This window comes from Psittacula echo (assembly GCF_963264785.1).
Source record: "Psittacula echo genome assembly, chromosome: 2".
NCBI lineage: Eukaryota > Metazoa > Chordata > Aves > Psittaciformes > Psittacidae > Psittacula > Psittacula echo.
In genome coordinates, this window is record NC_137737.1 from 67,652,735 (window position 1) to 67,667,428 (window position 14,694).

The 14,694-nt window shown below is 44.3% G+C and overlaps 1 protein-coding gene across 1 annotated transcript in view; it reads left to right on the forward strand.

The window, feature by feature from the left end:
• Positions 1 to 473: 473 nt before the first annotated feature.
• Positions 474 to 14,694, forward strand: part of GFOD1 (Gfo/Idh/MocA-like oxidoreductase domain containing 1) — a gene marked incomplete at both ends in the record, with an annotated part of 63,963 nt that continues 49,742 nt past the window's right edge. Inside the window, one exon of the mRNA XM_080611649.1 lies at positions 474 to 726. Within this exon, the coding sequence (XP_080467775.1) occupies positions 474 to 726 (253 nt within the window). The remainder of the gene's footprint in view (positions 727 to 14,694) is intronic.

Here is a 14,694-nt window from a genome sequence, read left to right on the forward strand (position 1 = left end):
TCTCAGGGGGCGCCCCGCAGGGCCGGGCAGGGCCGGGGCGGGGCCGGGACGGGCGGCTGCCAATGGTGCGCTAGGGGCGGGGCGAGCGGTGCAGAAACCGCCGGGAGGTGACAGCAAGGCTCCACCCCCCCTCGGCGAGCGGGCGCCGGCGGCGAATATGGCAGAGGAGCGGCGCTGAGACCCGCTCTTGTTGGCCGCCGCCGGGGAGGGCGGTCACCGCTGCCCGCCCCGCGTCCGGAGGGAAGGCGGGCAGCGCCGGCGCTTCGGCTGAGGCGTGTGTGATGGTGCGGGCATGGCGGGGCAGCGGGTGGCCGCGGCGCTGCTGAGGCAGGGGGCGGCTGGTCCCGGCCCCGGCGGCAGCAGCAACCAAGGGAGGCTGCCTCCCTCTCCCGCTCTTCCCGGGCGGCGCTGAGGGAAGGAGGGAGTGCCTCGCCGTGCCGTGCCGCCTCGCCTCGCCCCTCGCCGCCGCCGCCATGCTGCCCGGGGTGGGGGTGTTCGGCACCGGCCTGACGGCGCGGGTGATCGTGCCGCTGCTGAAGGCGGAGGGCTTCGCCGTGAAGGCGCTGTGGGGCCGCACGCCCGAGGAGGCGGAGGAGCTGGCTAAGGAGATGAGCGTCCCCTTCTACACCAGCCGCATCGATGAGGTGCTGCTGCACCAGGACGTCGATCTGGTCTGCGTTAACTTGCCGCCGCCGCTCACCCGGCAGGTCGCCGTTAAGACCCTGGGTAAGTACAAGGGACCGGGGGGACCACCCGACTCCGGAGCCGGTCTTCGGATTCAGTGACACCCCACCTGAGCGCCGAGTTTTTCCTTTGCTTTGCTTCTCTCTTCTCCCCCCGCTTCCCCGTTTATTTTGAGAGAGGTCCGCCGAGCCCGGCGGCCGCCGCTATCGTAGGCCGAGCGCCGGCGGGTGGACGCCGTTGGGGTGGCCCGCTGTGACATCCTGCATCCGTGGTCCACGGAGCGGGAACCCGCCCCTCCGGGATGCTCGGGCGAACCTGGGTAGGGCCGGGCCCGACATCCAGCCCACACGGCGTGGGAGAGAGCAGGTGCCACCCGTGTCGCGGTAAGGAGAAAGCCGCGGTACATAACCACCCTGCCCGCGTCTGCCCGGCGGTGCCCATAAGCGTCTGGCAGGGGAGCGGCGAGCCGAGCATCGCTCCCGCTTTGGGGACCCCAGGCTGCTCGGAGGCTGGGGGTGCCGGCTCGGGCCCCGGCAGCAGACCGGGGAGGGAGGCAGGAAACGGTGGCAGCAGAGGAAACGTTGTTAGAGCCGAGGCTTAATTAAGTTCACGTACAAAGGGAAGGAGGGACTGAAAAAGTAGGCATGCACTGTTACAAGCGTCTCTGGTTTCAGGCGTGCAGAAATGGGCCGCATCTGGCTGTCTCTTGTGTGAGCCTAAGTCTGGGCTTTGCTTTTCCAGCTTTGTGATCTCTGGTCCTTGGACACCTGTTTCCTTAAGGGTTTTAGTGGGAGTATCCTGTGGATTAAGGAAGTCTTAATTTGTCCCTACAAATATAGGTGGGAAAAAGTAAAATGCTGTGGGTTATTGTTGTTTCAGAGCACGTAGAAGTTGACAGGTCAGGATGGCTGGTTTGGCTCTGGGGCTGCAGCTATGTAGGCTGATGGCTATCACTTTCAGCCTCATAAATGTGTGTGGCGTGTTGTAGTGTTCCATTGCTACTGACATACTCATTAGAATCTGTTACCATTCAAATGCTGCTACTATCACAGCCAGCTAGTGTTTTCAACCTTTAAAATTAAGCTATTAAGGGAATTCAGGCAGTACGTACAAAACCTTAAGTACAGGGTAGGCATTTGTCAGGAAGCCTTGCTCAGCGTTGCTTTCTCTACTTGGAAATGCTTGTCTTTGAGTCAGAGCATTTGCTTGTTATTTATAATACACATTTGACTTTTTTCCTCAACATACAACATGTGCACCAGAAGCCTGACTTGCTTGCCAGAATGATGTGCAAATGGGTTTGTAATGTAGAAATACATATCCCACAAAACATACATGAAAGACAGTATCAAGGTAACAAGGTTTCATATTTGACCCACATTTATTTGGTGACAGTTGTGTCAGTTTTCCTGTGACGCTCTTTCCTGCAGGTGTTGCTCAGGGAAGTGCCCTGGCTTGCCTGAGCCTTATGGAAGTAGAAACCCATGAGGTTTCAGGCAGATACAGGGCATCTGGTACAAGAATAAAATTTCTGAAATAATAAAGAAACACAATTGGTGTGATCTTTCTGGAGGACTTAAGAAAAAAAAAAATCATGTTCTTGAACATGTGCTGAACTTATGAATGGTGCTGACAATTGATGTAGCTGAGATGCTGCTGGTAACTTCTTGCTGATGCAATCTGCTAGCAGCTGATGGGAAGAATAAAGAAAGGTGTTTTCTCCCTATTCATTAGTACTATACCATTCTCAGTTCCCTTTTATCTCTAGTTGATTCGGTTTCCTCCTGTTCTCCAACAGTCATTATTTGCGTGTTGCAGGGGTGGTAAAATGTGTTTGAAAATGCATGAATGGTCATTAAATGGGGATTAAATGTGCTAAAGGTGACAATGTGCAATATGTGTGTGGGTTTTTTTTTTTCCCTAGTATATTATTTAGAGAATTTTTGTTTACAGAAATCTCTTGGGTTATGGATAACACTTCCCCCAGTTATTTCGGAGTTAACTTTTTACCATTTTTTTTTTTTTTTCTTTTTACACAGCAGCTGTCTATTGGGCATAGACAGGGATAGCAGAGGTTTTATTCATAGATGGAGGCTTCAGGAGGTCTAAACATGGTGCTTTGCACTGCAGCAGAAAAGGTGAAGACAGACATGAGTTATTTGTTAATACTCCAGGGTCTGGCTTTCATATGAGAGGAGGCATATGAGAGGAGACGTATCTAGCCTGGAAAGAGACAGGGACCAACTCTTCTTCCGTATCTGTATTTTATTTTAAGTTGCCTTATTGCCCAAAGCTATGTTTTCATTTGGGGAAGTTTCAGTGCTAAAACATAAAAGTGGGGAAGCATTTGGTGGTGTTTTTGTCATCCATCTAGAGCTGTGTTTACACTATGAATTTGCATATCATAGTGTAATAGTTCATATCCACTCTGGTGTATTTCTGGTGTGGACTCTGGAGGTGAAGGTGGGGTAAAACAGGTGTCCCTCCAGCTGTGTTTAACTTGGACCATGCAGTGGGAAAAGCTCTGTTGCTTTGTTTTCACTGATACATCTGACATGCAGATTTATTGCTGCTTGAAATGTGTTTTTGGCACAGTGACCCATCAACTGCTGTTAAAGCACAAATGTGTGACTGCACGCCCTAGCTGAGGAAGTCCCCAACCTGTGGTTTCCTGGAAACTGTTGAGGGGAGAAAATGGGAGAAATGCAGCTTTAAACTTGCCCTGTTAACTTTTTCCTTATGCCTCAGCTGCTCGGCTCTCTTAGAAAGAGGATCCTGAGCTGGGTCTAACTCTGTATGGCAGTTTTCTTAGGAGACAGACCAACAGTGGGTAAGTCACTGGAACAGACCAAGTTCAAGCGAGCTTCTGAAACCAGGCTTGTTTGGATGATGGCAGAAAGTACGAATAAAACCCGTGGCTTTATAAAACATGAAATACACCGATGGCCTCTGTCACTTTTGTGTGAAAATTCCTTGTTTGCTTCTACAAAATGGAGCTGATTGACTCTTTCCTGCCTCTGTCTATCCTCCTTGCTTAGGAGCTCTTTTTTTTATTGCTGTCTGTACTCCCCTGTAGCAAAACTAATATTCCAACCGACTTGCTGCTTGGTGGTCAAGAAGGATCAATGGGTGAATGTTTAGATAAGCACAGAAAACAGCCTTAGTGTTGGATAAGGATGCTTTTCCTTCTCACAGAGCTGAAAAATTTGGTGTGTTTGCTAGAAGTGGTCTGCTTTTCCCCTGCCCACCTGCACCGGCAGTACAGTCATATCCCAAGCCTGATCGGGCATGGAAGATGTGTTTGCATACAGGGACAAAATATGTCACCAGAGTGTCTATTCATGTTCAGCATCAGACAAGTTGCTGGTGCAGACAATATGATATGACCCTCCACCTAATTCAAAACTGTCAACTTATGACTTTTCACAGTGTAATAATCTCTTCCCCTTGTTCAGTTAAATATGATATTCTTCAGATCCTGACTGAAATGGTTCCCCTGTGTGACTAAATAGCTGCCAAATCAGGTGAAGCGATTTGCTACAGGTGGTGCTGGGAAGTCCTTGATGACATTTCATCTCAAATTTGAAGGGGAAGGTGGAGAGATTTCTATGTGCCTGCTCCTGTTGATGCTTGAGTCAAGTCAACTCAGCTAGAGAGAAGTTATTCTTGAGGTTCACATAAGTGTTTCTGGGGAGCAAATTTCTTGCTTTTGGGAACAATCAAATACCAGATATTTTAATAGCATGTCTCTGGAGATGCTACCCTTACTTCTATTTACAATGGTTTTATGTACTCTTTCATCTTAAGTTAAGGATGGGAACACTGAGCTGTGTGCTGAATATTCACAGCATGTGTTCACAGTCATGTCTACGTAGTACTACTTTTGAAAATGCTTATATGGTAGTAGTGCATGGTAGGATCTCGTTCTACCTGGGCACTCTACAGGGCATGACTTTCTCAGCCCTTTGAAAGCTGTTCCTCTTAAGGGGCACTTAAATTTATTTGCTGATTGGTGCTTTTTCTATAATTGATAATGGTCTGGTCATGAAGGAACATCTTTATTCAGAGAGAAACATAAATAGCACGGCTCAGACCCTTATATTCTCATGAAAGCACTGGCATCACACAGGTATGCAGTACAGGCCCACCCTCTGGAATATGTTTGTGAGAACTCCTTCTTAAAGCATTGGCAATGTTACTGCTTGATTTACCCCTGAAGTGGGAGGAACATCAGCTGCAGTAAAGTAATTCACAGATCTGATGCAATCTCTAATTTCTACATTTCTCTGCACCTATGCAAACCAGGCAGAGGGTACAGGGTTGTAGCAGTGGATAGAACTTGGTCCAGACTTTGTAAAGTGGTTAGGATCCTTTGGGATGAGATGCTCTATTAAGGGAAAGCATTATCATGATTATTTATTAATAGCAGTGTAATATCTGTCCTGCAATATTGAGTTTAAATTTGACCTAATAGTAGTGACTTTCAGCAGAACATGCTCTTGTACTTGGCAGATGACTTTGCAGCATATTAAAAGTGAATTATGGTCATCTTTATTGCAAAAGAAAGTCAGATGAAGTGCTGTCTATCTTTAATCAGCAGCGCTAGCAAAGGCTATGGTGCCCTTTTTTTTTTTTTTTTTTTTTGCACATATTACTCAGTCTAAAGAGCCTGCTGGCAATTGGCTGCAGATCGTCTTTTGGCTTGGGTGATGCTGGTATACCACAGAAAATGGCACCCAGCTCTTCCATCGATCTTTTTCTCTCAGTACTGCAGACCTTTATTTCCAGTGTTCTTCCTGTAAAACTCCTACAGAGATACTGTGGGGTTGGGCCTCTGAGGCAGTTTAAGGTAAAGAGTTTAGGTACTGCTTAAAAAACAAACAAATAAAAAAATAATAAAAAAAGACATCTTCCTTTCCTCCTCCCATTTCCTTCTTGACCTTCAAATCAAAGGCATGTTTTCAGTTTCCCCAATTGTCCTATTCTGTCTTAAAGTAATCACCAGTTCTGTTGCTGCAGTGGTAGGGTAGGTTTGGAGCACAGTATGGACCAGACTGGGGCATTAAGCTCATGCCATGATGGCGTACGCACATTTGCTGCAATTGAAGTGGTTGTATTAAACAATGTTAGGCATGATAGGAAAAAATTCTTCACTAAAAGGGTGGTTGAACATTGGAACAGGATGCCTGGGGAAATGATGGAATCGCCATCCCTGGGAGTTTTTGTGTAGATGAGGCCCTTAGTGACAGACTTGGCAGTCCTGGGGTAACAGGTCCTCTCAGGGCATCCTTGTCAGTGTTAACAGTGACATGCTAGCATTAGCAGTGCCACAATGTCTTGATTTGGTATTGAATATGCCTGAAAGAGGTAAGTAGCTCTCTTGGGTGTGGCTTCTGGCATGGCTGACCAAGATTTGACTAATGTGGTGTCAACTAGAAAAGGGCTGGAAATACTAAAATCATCTCCCATGACCAAAGGCATTACTGCTAAAGGTGTGGCATGTGTGTCTAGCCTTGTGACCGTGCTAGTGAGGATCACCTTTTGTATTTCTCTTGCCGGCACGGTTGGTAGAGTGGCTATCTTGTAGAGGGCATCTTGTGCAACTTTTTAAAATGGCACAAGAGCTCTATGGATGCTGCTACAAAAACAAAATGTGTAGCATAGATTTTTACAAATCATAGAATCTCATTTAGGTTGGAAAAGACCTTTAAGATCGAGTCCAGCTGTAACCTAATATTGCCAAATGTACCACTAAACCATGTCCCTACGTGCCACATCTACGTGTGTTTCAAATACCTCAAGGGATGGTGAGTCAACCACGAGAAGGTCCTGATAAAATATGTGTTTACACTGTTAGAGCTGTGCTCAGGCCAAACATTGTAATTATCTAACTTCTGGAGTAAATTATTTCATCCCTGTAACATGGGAAACAGCAGAAAACAGATCTTTTATTATTTTTCTTTTCTTGCATAGCTTTGTGCCTTCATTCTGATAGGCAGTTGCCACCATAATGCTTGCTATAGTATTGGGCTGTTTGATGCCCCTTAATAGGCCTGCCCTCTGTTACTTTCTCTCTTGTTGCTTGTTTCTGGGGACTTGTCTTGCTGAGTGCTCAGTGGTGTAGGTAAAGGAAGGACTTGCGTCTTGCTTCTGTTGTTGTAGGTTTTGGAAAACTATTAAGTAATGTTGGAATTAAGGAAAAATGTGTAGGTAAATGTGGAGGAAGGAAAATATGTTTGGCAAATAAAATCACCATATTTTCAAGCTTCTCACTGTTGCTTCTTCTCTCTCTTTCTCTCTCTCTTTTGGTTTTCTTTTTCTTTAAAGCCCTCTTATGCCCAAAATTGACACTATGTAATAGAGAAGTTTTCTGTATGACTCCTGATATGGATAGTCGAGCACAGCCTCTGATGGAGGCAGGTAAAAACCTTGCAAGATGCTAAATATGTTGTTCTATCTGCTTTTGTGTGAGAGCTAGGTAAATTGTGTTGGAGCATATTACAACTTCCTGTCCTTTTCTTTGTATATGCAATAGATTTTGCCAATTTAACAAAGTAGTGGCAAAGCATGGAGGATAAAAATGGAGTTAAATTCCTAGGAAGGCCAAGACCGGTGTTTTTCACAGGCCACTACAATGCAACAACACACTTTACTGTTAGTATCAGTTTGCCACAGCGTTATCCAGAGTTGCTATAAATTGTTCTGGTTTCCTCAACCACCAAAGTAGAAGCATTTACCCTACTGCTTTTTGTTTATTATTCATACAATAAACTTCTTAGCTCATAAGAGTGAGTTGTCAGTGGGGGACTTAATTTATAAGGTCAGCATGTAGGTAAGAAAATCACACTCTTTAAAAAAAAAAATTATTTCAGGTCTTAAGTCTTGATTTAAACAAATTGATTTAGTTGCCTATGTAATTAAACAGGAACAATCCCTTGTGTAGGTTCCCTAAATTGATTTAAGGCCTGGTCTGTACATAGTTGTTTTTTTTTCTTTGTACCAATATAATAATGACTGCAAGGGGTATGATTTCTTTAATGTAATAATTGCTGCATGGCCATTAGAAGTCCAGCTGGTGTGACTCCTGGTGTGAATGCTGTTCCACTGGCATAATGGCATCTGTATTTGGAGCAGGTTATTCCTGTTCCTGTGCAGGCATAAATTGTTGGTTGCATATATATTTAGAGTGTTTGGCTAGTATAAATGTGTCCATATTACCGGTGTAGTTCAGCTCTAGATGTATTCATATAGCTGTACTCTGCATAAAGGTGGATGACGTATTAATTCAGGTGGCTTGTTGTGGACACATGGAGGAAGCATAGAATGGTTTGGGTTGGAAGGGGCCTTAAAGCTCATCTAGTTCCAACCTCCCCCACCACAGGCAGGGACACCTTCCACTAGACCAGGTTGCTCAGAGTCTCGTCCAACCTGGCCTTGAACACTGCCATGGATGGGGCAGCCACAACTTCTCTGGGCAACCTGAGCCAGCGGCTCACCACCCTCACAGTAGAAAATTTTTTCTAATATCTAAATCTCCCCTCTTTCAGCTTGAAGCCATTCCCCCTTGTCCTGTCACTACATGCCCTTGTGAAAAGCCCCTCTCTAGATTTCTTGTCGGCCCCCTTTAGATACTGGAAGGCTGCTGTAAGGTGTCCCCTGATCTTTCTCTTCTCCAGGCTGAACAAGTCCAACTCTCTCAGCCTGTCATCATAGGAGAGGTGTGCCAGCTCTCTCATTGTCTTTGTGGCCTCCTCTGGACGTGCTACAAGAAGTCCATGTCCTTATGTTGGAGTCCCAGAGCTGGACACAGTACTGCAGGGGGAGGTCTCACGGGAGGAGAATAGAGGGGCAGAATTGCCTCCCTCAACCTGCTGGTCATGCTCCTTTTGATGCAGCCCAGCATGCGGTTGGCTTTTGAGTCGCTGTAAGTTTTTGAGGCGTTTGAGCAAAGGCCCCCCAAAGGTGTAAGGAGTTTTTCTGTGCTTGTTCTGAAGCTGTCTATGCGAAAAACCTGGTGATGAGGAACTGAGGAAGCTAGATCTTGCTGCACTGCACTGTACAGTTGGTTCTGACCAGCAGTGTCAGACAAGGCTCATGCATCTGGCAAGTGTAAATGTAATTATTCTTGAACTGTGGATGCCTCTAATAGCTGCACTTCCAGATGGTGGAACTGGCACTGAGGATAGGATAAACACCAGGCCTTATTAATACACAGGTCTGACCCACAGGGTAACAGGAATTCTAGGGAATTGTGGAGGAGGGGAAGAGTTTATCCCCTTTTCTCCTTTGGAAAGAGATAATAGCATCCTTCAGTTTAGCCCGGACAAGGCTAATGATGGAAGTTATTATTTATCCAGCGTAACTCCTCCAAGTATGAGCATGGTGAAGAGCACAGAAAATGAGAACATGGTGTGAGGAACTTGGTTAGTAGTAATATAAGAATAAACATAATGACTTAACAAAGGGAGTAAAATTACTTCTGTCATTTGCTACTGTGCTAGAGTTTAACCTCAGGGTGAAAACCGATGCCTTCAATTCCATCACAGCAGCAATTGAAGCTTTAGTGAAGCAGATGGAGGTGGGGGAAAAGAAAAAAAAGGTAGCAACTTTGTTTTGCATTCTGATGTTTCCATGGCTTTTATCAGCAATAAAGACCCTTGTTTTGGCACTTCCTTGCAGTGAATGCTTGGCAGTCTTCAGCTCTTCCATCTGGCCATTTTTTGCCAGGAAATGCCCAGGAGAGAGGTCATGGTTGAATTAAATACTGTCTCTAGGGTACTGGGCTTCACATGGCTAATGAGAAGCCTTAATATAGACAGCTTTCAAAATCCAAGTAGAGTTAAACAAGGAGAGAGAAGGACAAAATAGTAGTTATCTTTGCTGTGCTAGAGTGATGGTGCTAAAAAATGTGAAACCGAAGGCTAAACTAAGCACTCAGAATTCATGGTGTCTATACATATGCATTACATATAGTTTCACAGATGTATAAAAATTAAGAAAACCCCCCAACATTAGGGTGAAAAATATATAAATTTAAAATTCCTGGAAGTTCCTCCCCTTCCTTTACTTCCTCAGCCCATACAAGACAATGCAACTGTTACTGCGTGGTGTGGGGAAAGGAAAGGGGAGAGAGAATAGCTGAGAGAATATCTGAAACAGTTGCAGCCAAGCTCATGCACGTTAAAGTAAATTCCAGAAACATACCTGAAAAATGCATGTGAAAGTTTGGATTCTGATCCTGCTTGCTCCATTGTGAATGCAAGTAAAGCTCTACTGGATCAAAGGAAATAGTTGTAATTTATGTGATGTTGCTGAGAACATGACGCCTAGAAGAAAAACTGACCATGCTGCAGAGAGAAAAGCCTGCCCTGCAAATCTGTGTCCTCTCAGCAAAGGCATCACTGTCATTTAGGAAATGATTGGTGAGAGTCTTGGGACATGGTTCTGTATACCTTTGCTTACTTCAGTAGTCTCCTTGAAGACAAAATCCCCAGTTCCTTACAGGGAATATTTGTCATGTGTGATAATTCATGTAAGTAGGAATTTGCTTGCAAGCTGCTTTTGTACCATTCATCAAAAAAATCTGAAGATACAGCTACATCTGTGCAATTCCACAGCACGATGCGGTTGTACTTCTATGACATGTTGCAGCAGCATGCCTGCAGGAATAAAACATAAGGTGGAAAGTATTTGGAACAGAGGTGCTTAGAAGCATTAGCCATAGCCTATGAAAGTCTATCACTAAATGAGCATGACAGAGCCTGCAGAACTCTTTTGTGACTTGCTGCTTGCCTTGAAGGAACTTGACAAGTTAGTGTTGTGAAAGACGTTTTGTGGTTAAACATTATGAGATGTTCTTATAAAGGCTTGTTTCTCGGGTGCAGTGCTAAGCAGCACTCCCTGAAACTAGTTTGTGGATATGAAATTATCCAGATGCAAGAGAAGATGTCCTGAATTTAATATCTTTGGTTAACAGGTGGGACTCATTATTTATGTTGCTGAAGAATTCTACTTAAAAATCTGTGTCATGAGATGCTTGGTTTGCAGGTGTGACATCTTTGCTAAACTAGCCAAAGTACATTTGGGCATGGTCTATGACTGTTGGTGTAGCTTGAGAGAACCGTGGGCCTGAAATGTAATTCTGGCTATAATTTTTACTGGACTCCACCTTCTATTAGGGAAAAACACTTTGATGCATTGTATGCTTAAAATGAGGAAAACCTGTGTTCACAAGCCATCTCACTTCTATCTCATAAATACTTATCTGTTTGCTTGTGAGGTTTGGTGGTAGCTAGCAGACTTATGCCTTTGATCATAGTGCTCTCTTGCAGCTCTTCATATAAATTTAATTGTGTTGATGCTGTGATTGCTGTTTGAAATTACAGATTTGTTCACATAGGTGAAGGTGATCCTTCACAAGGCTGATGGGCACAGATGTTTCAGCAGCTGCTGAGCCTATGCCTGCAGCCATCTGTGCGCAGAGAACTGACCCCTCATATGCCGAATGGGGACAGAATAGTTGCATTGTACCCTTGATGTGTGTTTGATGAGACTCATACCTGCTCTAAGCAAGAGTGGCATGATCAGAATAAACTTGAGGATTCCTGTCCTGAGCTTTCATTCTCTGTAATATAGATTGTGTGTTTTAATGAGATCTTACTTCCATGCTTTCCTGAAGCTGGTTTCATTTTTCAGGATTACCAAAACTACAGATTGGGGACAGAGGAGCACATGGGCATTAAGAGACTTGCTGAAGCTTGTGTGAGAAATTAGTTATGGGTCCTCTGATACCTGCTCTTTCACTGTGGGACTCACTGTGGCTGAATGCTGTTGGGTGGATCATAATTAGGACAAACACACCTGAGCTGCTGGAAGAGGATTGATCTCTGTCATTCTTATCAGGGCTTTTCCCTGGGTGGTTGTGCAGGTGATCTAAAACCAGGGTGTGAAGAGAGGAGTGGGGGCAGTGCAGGGAAACCTGATTCCCAGTTAGAAATGAGCTCTACACTCTTCTTGTTGATGTCCCTTTTTAATGTGTATGGGGCAGCTTGTGAAGGAATTACAAGGACTGTTGGAAGGACTGTTCTCTGCTGAAGATTCATGGTAGGGATTGAGTGATCCATGGCTGTGTTGTGTTTGAGGATTGTATCTGGTGCTAAATATTTTGTGAGTTATTAATGCCAGTAATCATCTTTCCAGCATTGGAGCTTTATTTAACAGATGCTACAAAAAAACCTTACTAAGCCAGCTTGCTATGAGCAGTGATGGCTCAGCAGGTAGGAGACTTGTGTGTTTATTTTTAATGATGTATGGAGTTTGTCTTTAGAATGTATTATGGCCCTCTGTACAATGGTACACCCCTTTAGCAAATGGGCAGGACTTTTCTGGTCTGACCAACTGTACAACTCCTTTTTTGGAAGACAGACAGTAGCATACGCATATGTAATGTTGGTTGCAAATAGAACCTTGAGCATCAGCTTAAGCTGATGAAAGCAAGTTCAGATTTGCAGCTGCTGTTAGGAGGTGCTCAAATGTAGAAAGATACCTAATTTCAGGTCTAGGTGTTTTTTCTGCCCTGTAGAGTGCACGGCCTCCTGCATTGGGCAGAATCACCCCAGAGCCTCTGCTGTAAGGTTAATTTAAAAGCATAGGAGTATAAGTATCAGGTTTTCTTTTTATTCCTAAAGAATATATATTTTACCAAAGCACTGAAAGGACATGGCTTTGGCCTTCGGTTTGAGGGGACTGTGTGTTTTCAGAGTCCTCCTGGCAGGTAGTACCTGTGCTATTGTGAAGTTTCCTGGTCACATGTGTCTGATGTTTGTACCACAGCTTTGGACCAGGGCAAGGATTATGGGTATTTCTAGGTTTTTTATAATTGTTTGTCTGGTCTAAGTATGCTAGCCTAAATTCTGTGTGGATTATGTGGTGCTTATAGCTGGGAACTCTGAGTGTAGGAACAAAGCAGATCATACAGATTATACTCTTATGGTTGTAATGAATGTAAATATATGTACATATTCTTTGCCTGTGTATCAGAAAAATCCCTAGAACAAACTTCAGATAGGGTTGTGCTGCAGCAATAGGCTTTTGAAGTTGCTACAGCTGTTGGTGCAGGAAAAATTGAGAATATTATATTTAAGTCCTGCTAACAGATAAAGGTGTATGGATTTGCAACTGAGTATTGCTCTCAGAATACATATGTCTAGTAATGAAATTACCTTTTCAGTCTCTCCATCTTTTTCTCACCCATCTATTTACTGTAAAGCCTGTTAGAACCTGAAACTAATACTATGGAAATTAAAAGTGTGGGAAATTGTGCTACTTCAGTTTGCTCACAGCAAACAGTGGGAGTAGTTACTTGGGCGTGGGGAAGGCACAGAGAATGGGAAATCAGAAAAGCAGCTTCAGACCAAGATAGACTCTCTAGCTCTGATTGGAGAACTGTGTACCATGAGCCTCTTTTCTGATTTAATGCAGCTGTGATGTGCCAGTCTAAACCTATAATTACAAGGCTATGAGAGATGGGTTGATATGGACGGTAGTTAGGATATTAATTAAAATACCATGGATGATATGGGGAACAATATGCTTTATTTAAAGGAACTGGAGAATAATTCATTCAAAATGCCATGAGTTGTCAATCTTGGGTCTTGTTTCTTCTTCTTTTGAATGTTCAAGCAACTGTCAATTGCTTCACAGGCTGCAAGATAGTGGAAATCTGAGGCCCTACATCAAAACAAGTTATTTCTAGTCAAATGTTTATTTTGGTAGGATTAAACTACTTGCAACTGGCCTGTTGCTTTTCAGACATAAAAGCAACAAAGAAAAAAGACCTGTGTGGAGTAATCTGAGATTTATCTCTAGATCTCCTGTAGGAATTTAATCTTTTGTGTTCATGCTAGTGTCTCCCTGTGTGTTCATGCAACTCAAACTCTTTCAAAAAATATGGATGCAGTCCGTCTTCATTATTCTTCCTTGGGATTAAATTACGCAAAGGTGGAGCAGGTGAAGAACACTTTGGGCAGCCAGGGACGGGAGACCATGTGCTTCTTGTTCCCAGCTTCACAGATCCTATAACCCTTAACACAGCTGTGAAAATCCTTTTCTACTGAGCTTTTTCACATTTCCCAGGAGAAGTTTCACAGTGACAGGAAAACTTTCAACCCTGTTGATAGGTACGGATGTCAGAGCCCGTTGATTTGAAGCACATCTACCCGGGTAAGGAATTCGAGGCAGTGTTAGGGTGCAGGGTGCTTCCAGAGAGTGAGGTGTTGTTTGGATTAGGGGAAGAGGAGGGAGGTGAATGGGATTTGTGTGTCCTTACCTCAGACCTGCTGCACACTGTTGTCCTTATGGACTGCCTCAGTACAGCAGTGAGTGTTTCGGGTTAAGTACAGGAAGGAGGTTTTCCATCTGGCAGGGTAGGACTCTTAAGCAGCTCATCCCTCTTCCTGTTGGTGAAAAGCAGTGGAGTAGATACAGTTGACTGATAGGCAATCAGTTCGTTAGCCATATTCATTAGTGCTAAAAGATCCACAGGCCTGAAGAACTCAACTGTCTCTGAAATCTTTGGTCAGTGTCAGGACTTCCAGGCATGACCCTGAATGAACTTTCATGGGCCTGAAACCAAAAGACTTGAAAGCCTTCTGATTTGCTACTGGCAGAAAGTCATCTGTTTGAAGTTATTTTCTGTCTAACAGGGTTTTTGTACTTAAACAAATATTTTGGTTTTTTTCTTTTGTAGTGTTTGCTTTATGGCTGATGCCTTGTTCTCAGGCTTCATCTTGAAGCCGATTTTATGGTTAAGCTGTAAATACTGAAGTGGGAAAAAGAGTGGAAATCCTGAGGTAGATGTGCAGTGGGCCATAGCTGTGCCGTTCTGCCACTGCCATCTGCACAGCAGCAGACTTCAGTCAAATCACAGACTATAATACTGCTTTCTGCCTGGCTCATTTTTTTACATTCAGTGGCTTGTGTCTGGCTTGTTACCTTCATTTGGAAGCAGTG